This window comes from Equus caballus, chromosome 18 (genome assembly GCF_041296265.1).
Source record: "Equus caballus isolate H_3958 breed thoroughbred chromosome 18, TB-T2T, whole genome shotgun sequence".
NCBI classification, from domain to species: domain Eukaryota; kingdom Metazoa; phylum Chordata; class Mammalia; order Perissodactyla; family Equidae; genus Equus; species Equus caballus.
Genome location: NC_091701.1, coordinates 49,285,508 through 49,291,507, shown reverse-complemented (window position 1 = coordinate 49,291,507; position 6,000 = coordinate 49,285,508). Strand labels below are relative to the sequence as shown.

The following is a 6,000-nucleotide window of genomic DNA, read 5'->3' as shown; positions in this document are numbered from 1 at the left end:
GACTCATTAGCATTTAAAGGTCATTTTACTAGGAAGCTGCTTAGGGTATTCCTTTCCTAATGACCTAGTCGGGAAGTGCAGAATTCTTTGATTCTGAATTAGTATATGTAGTTTCCAAACGAGCAAGGAGGTAGGAAATTTCAGGCACTATCTCCTTCCTAACCCTTTCCTACCCACCTTGCTCTCATTCTCAGATCCCCAGCCATCTCCAGCTCACACTCAGACTCACTCTAAGAGCAATTCTGGTTGCAGGCAGAGGGTATATAAAAAGCCACTGCCTCAGACGGTCGTTGGCTCAGCATGGAACTCCATTCTACCCTGCTCCTCTGCCCTGGTATCTGTCTCTTATCTACCACCTTCTCTTCTGATCACGTGGGATCGTGGCCGCATCTCCTGATCCTTTATTCTACCATCTCCTAACCTGAGTCTGTCTTGCCTGCCTGTCTCTGCTGAGCTCTTCTTCTTGAACTTAACCTGTGTTTGGCCTCATTTCTAGGGCCCTGCTTGACCCCTCGCAGGCCTGCTGTGGCCTGTTGCCACCCAAGTCAGAGGAAAGGATCACCTAAGTCTTAATCTCTCTTGTGCTGCTGGAAAACTATGTGACTTCAGGAAAATGGCTTAAGCTGCTGTGGACTCAGTCTCTCTCTGTGTGACACAGGGGCTGGATTGGGTCACCTCTAGGGTCTCTCAGAATCAAAAACTCCAGGGGTTGCAGAGCCTCTTCCCCACCTCCCATATTTTGACTCTGTTTCAAGGAAGTAACCAAGGACGCAGAGTTCTGCGACATGCAGGTGGGACTCCATCACCCATTTAAAAGATAAACTTGCAGAGACCGCAGCATTCATCTTTATTTGCACATTGTATGGTTTACAGAGGGTGTAAGGTGGTGCTTTCAGAAGCCTGTTTCATGCCTGAGAAGCCGCGTTACCAGCATTTGAAGGGAGCTCCTCCACATAAGCAGCAGGAAAATGGCCTTTTTTTCCGTTTAAAGATCCAAACCACCATCCTTCTTCTTTTTTCTTGTATATAGTCACAATGTCACCTGTGAAAACACACATTCAGTTAGACAAATGGGTCTCTGCAGTTTGAGCACATGCCTGAGCCTGCTTGGTAAGACAGTTTTAAGGAGATTCTGTGTTCAGATTTACTTGGTAGCATTGCCTGCACATGATCCAGATGAAGTAAAATTTACCGAACGCTTCTGTATGAAGCAAGCGTAAGGCAGAGAATGCTAAAAAGAGTAAAATAATGGACAACCGAGTTATGCTATAAAATAGTTTGATTGAAAACAGAATTATGTTGGATCATATGCCCTTCTTGTGCTACCTGGCTCATTTTGGATATAGCTGATGGGTCGTCACCAAACTCTTTCTTGGTGTCTGTGCTTTAAGAGTTTCACATGTTGGTGGCCATGAGAATTTGGTATGTTGACTACTTTGAGTACATCTTGGCTATGAGACTTTTCTTTAGATCAAGACAGCTTCTCTCCATGACACATGCCAGCTTCTAGTCCAAAGTTCCAACTCACAGCTTTGCACAGAAATATAACTCCCCATTCAACAAATTAGATAACTTTAATAAAATATCAATGTGAAGATAACACCCCGCCTTTTTTTTTGGTGAGGAAGATTGGCCCTGAACTAACATCTATTGCCAATCTTCCTCTTTTTGCTTGAGGAAGATTGTCCCTGAGCTAATATCTGTGCCAATGTTCCTTTATTTTTCATATGTGGGACACCACCACAGCATGGCTTGATGAGCAGTGTGTGGGTCCGTGCCCAGGATCTGAACCCTTGAACCCCAGGCCACTGCAGCGGAGCATGCGAGCATAACCACTACACCACTGGGCTGGCCCCAAGACAATACTTTTCTAAAGTAATGATTCCAATAACTAGAATGCCTAAGAAACACCAGGCTCTTCTCCAATTCTCTATTTTTTTAAAATACTATTCTGATATTAATAACCCTGAAGCTTAACTTGGTGTCCCACATCCTCTGGCTAAGCACCTCTCTGTGTAAGAGTCCTTTCTCTCTGGCTGCTCCCCGCACATCAAAGTGGAGACATGTGCTTCCTTGGGGATCCATGAGCTACTTTGCCTTTAGCATCATTTCTGAGGTAATTTTTCAGTCTTTCTTTCTTTCTTTCTTTTCCCCAGTAATTTTCTTTCTAAGGCAAAGGGGACTGTTAAACTCCCTTCCATCTCTGCTAGTCAGAGATCACTGCTTCTTCGTGTAGGAGATCATTCTCAGTCTCAGACCTCCCTCTACGGAGTTCTCTCAGGTCAGTAGATTGACACAATTTACTGACAGGAATTCAAACAAATAATTTAAAACCTTATTGCCAGCTTCCCTAGGCCTCCAGGGTCTCATTTCATCTGAAGAAAGCACTTACATAGTCACCCAACTCAAACTCAGCACCCTGGGTCCTAGGTGGCATCTGGGAAATGTGTTTTTTATTCATATGGAAAGTGGGAATACAGCATTTCATTTACCCACTTACTGCCATAGGATCCCTTAGGATGACATGAGTAACGAGGTGACTTCTACAACACTGAAAGCCTTCAAATGAAGGCAACATTGATTTAAGATGAATGCAGGAGAGGATCTGTTTTCTATTTCCTTTTTTCTTGTCTTTACTAATTTCTGAACTGGAAGGAAAAGGAATTGCCTGGAGAAATCTTGCTGGCAAACTGAAAGGAGGTACCCACTAACCAGTAGCAAATACGTGGCGTCCGTGTTGTTTGGCTGCACAATGCATCTTGACTTTCTGTTGGCCCTGAGCACCACGTGCCGGTCATGGATAACAAGCTATTTCCTAAGACACAACTCTTTCTCACCAACCTTTTCATTTCCAGATCTCCGCCTTAGCTTTAACCTCCAAATGTGGTTGCTAGCTGGACACACAAAAAAAGTCGAGGCTGGTGACGTTTTCTTATTCAACACTGTTGAGGCCACATAACCCATTACATAATACCTTTTCATGTTAAACAAAAATCTCTGACACAAAGAAGAGGCTCTGATTCTGTAGAATGGTCATAAAACACTTTTCTAAGAAATAAGTGGGAGAAACATTAAGCTGGGAGCCCCCTGACCTGGGCTATAGAACTTGCTCTTACGCTAAGCCATGAGAGGAGTTCGCTTCCCATTCCTGTGTGTTTAGCTTTCTGAAAAAGAAGAAGATGGGGCCGCATCTCTAATGACTTTCCTTTACTGACCTTCTACCCCAGTATAACGCTGCGAGTAAGAGCATGACGGAGTTTCCTAGTTCAGAGCTCGTGCTGCTGCTGCCTGTGACTTTAGCCAAAGTACTTCTGTGCCTCAGTTTCCTCAGCAATAAAATGGGAATATATAACAATATCTGCTTCAAAGGGTTCTTATGAATATTAAATTGGACAGTGTGCTTGCAACAATGCCTGGCACACAATAAACGCTGATTTAAATGTTAGCTATTATTATTATATGAGCTTTAATTCTTTTTTTTTAAAGATTTTATTTTTTCCTTTTTCTCCCCAAAGCCCCCCAGTACATAGTTGTATATTCTTCGTTGTGGGTCCTTCTAGTTGTAGCATGTGGGATGCTGCCTCAGCGTGGTTTGATGAGCAGTGCCATGTCCATGCCCAGGATTCGAACCAACGAAACACTGGGCCGCCTGCAGCGGAGCGCACAGACTTAACCACTTGGCCACGGGGCCAGCCCCAATGAGCTTTAATTTTTGATGTGCTTTATGTCCATCTTCTAAGAAGGGTGATTATGAAGCTGAACTGATTAGACATGGCAGGAACTTTTAAGGCTGCCATAGTAAGATAGGAGTTTTATTCAAGTTAAGGCTTCCAACATGGCAAAGCAATTAAACTATTTGAGAATGATTCTTACCTTTTTCCAAATTCAATTCATCATCCTGCCTGGCTTGAAAAGAATATAAGGCCTTGCAGAGACCATTGCCGAGCTGGGCTGCACCGGAGGCTGAAAGTTGGATGAAGTTGTAATTACTAATGTGGTGTCAGTAGGCACAATGAATGTGATCAGAAGCTCTTTAGTTATTTAACAGTGTGGTTCAGAATTTGAATATATTGACATCTTCTCAAAGGAAAGTTTATAATTTTATGTAATCGATTCCATAACCATTCCTTGATTCAATAACCATTTATGATGTACCTGTGATGTGTATGGACTGTGTATATTATATAACCAAAAACCATACTATAATATAGAAAATAATAAGTATGCAGAAAAAAGTTATTGTAGTAAAGTTATTGTCTTGTAGTAATAAATAACAAAGACAATAACTTAAAATTGTTTCCCACGTGAGTTTAGTCCACACCAGTTAGCTAATATCTGTGGCAGATGTATGCACGTTTTAGGAGACATACATCGGTTTTGCCATTTAGGTATAGTGGACACTCGGAGCATGTGCTTCTTACCATCAACCTTAGGTATTTACAGAACTGTTTTTCAAACAATGCAATGGTAAACCTTTAATATACCATCTGACCATAATGTTCTGAGTTTTACTGAAACTCTTTTTTGCCAATTTCTAGTCAAGAAACTAGAGAATCAAGGTTCTGGTGACCATAGTTGAACAGTGAGGGACAATGACGTGTGCGTGTGTGCGTGTGTGTGTGTGTGTGTGTTGAAAGGTGAAGGGCAGTGGCGTGGATGGACAAATGACTAAAGTCAGACAGCTGGATAAAGGTGTTGGGTAGGCCTTGGGGTCACTGTGTTTTTCTCTCGGAGAGGACGGGATTTCCATGGAAGTTTGGAGAAGGTTGTAGAGACAGAGCTGCAGAGTTTTTCACGATGGTTTAGGGGTGACTGTAGGGGCAGCAAATCACAGTCTGTCTGAACAACATGGGTATCAGTCACCTGAGGCAACTTTTCATACTGTAAAATTCTTTTCCCCTCCCACCACTCTTCTTCACTCCTCCCCGCCTTTTGGATTACATTTGCACAGAAAGCCACAAATTCTAACAGATTAATCAATTCTAATGGAAATGCAAATTTCTCTGAGCCAATATATGTCAATGTGGCTCTAAAAATAAAACGTGAATGTAGCCATGTGCTTTACCGAAAGGACCCAGCCCAAAATTATTCTGGGCGTGGGATTACCTGTAGATGAAGAACTTGGAATTCTCTGCCCTTCAGAAGACGCCCTGCTCACGACATTCCCTAATCTCTTCATCAGAAAAGGCCGAGATATTTTTACATAACTATGTGTCTGCTGCTGTTCAAATAGTTAAAAAAAAAAAGTCATTTTAACAACACTGTCATCAAAAGTATTTATGAAAAGTGATTCTGCTGCAGCTATTTTCCTCAGGAACTTGTTTTTTAACTTTTTGGAGGAGGATATAAATAAATTATTCAACATATTTCTAAATCCTACTCTAGAGCTTTCTTGCTTCTGAAGCTGTAATATTTTCAGAATTAGAAAATTACCATATTTTATAGCCTGTGTTTGCAATTCTGACCTGCACCTCAAGGTCAAATAATAACATTTTCAACACTATTTCTACAAATTCAACTTTAATTGGCTTTAATGCAAGTGAAATTATCATGATTTTGTCTAAATGAGATCGTTTTAGAACTCTTGAGTTTCTTAGAAAGAAAACTGTCTCTTCATCGCAAGATGGTTATAGCTCCCCCTTCTGATAGGAAATGGAAAACAGCTACAAGCAATAGCTACCCAGTATATTCACATGCTCACCATCAATTCCTAAAGAGTGTAACCCTGGGAAAATACGTGTGTGTGAATTTTAAAAATTGTACTCATGCATTACCTACATTATATACTGTGTTAAATGGATGAGAGTAACGCATGTCACAAAATCTTACAATTTAGGTCTGTGTGAATACTAAAATTTTGATTTAATACAAATTTCATGTTCAAAGGATAAAGTCAAAGTATGAAGAGGAAGAAGAAAGAATCTAAAGTGTTTTTAACTTATATTAACTTAGTCTACAAAGAAATATTCATTTGTATTTAGCTCTTGTTACTGTGCTTAA

At 41.0% G+C, this 6,000-nt stretch overlaps 1 protein-coding gene across 8 annotated transcripts in view; it reads right to left on the bottom strand.

The window, feature by feature from the left end:
* Positions 1–830: 830 nt before the first annotated feature.
* NOSTRIN (nitric oxide synthase trafficking) overlaps positions 831–6,000 on the bottom strand; it is a 65,792-nt gene continuing 60,622 nt past the window's right edge. For 5 of the 8 annotated variants that reach the window (XM_005601564.4, XM_014732519.3, XM_023623088.2 and 2 more), the window contains 3 exons: positions 5,107–5,221; positions 3,874–3,963; positions 831–1,042 (listed from right to left, as the gene is read on the bottom strand). In XM_005601564.4, coding sequence (XP_005601621.1) covers positions 906–1,042; positions 3,874–3,963; positions 5,107–5,221 — 342 coding nt within the window. In that variant the 3' untranslated portion in view covers positions 831–905. The remainder of the gene's footprint in view (positions 1,043–3,873; positions 3,964–5,106; positions 5,222–6,000) is intronic. The other 3 variants (XM_070241990.1, XM_023623089.2, XM_070241991.1) reach the window with 1 other exon arrangement.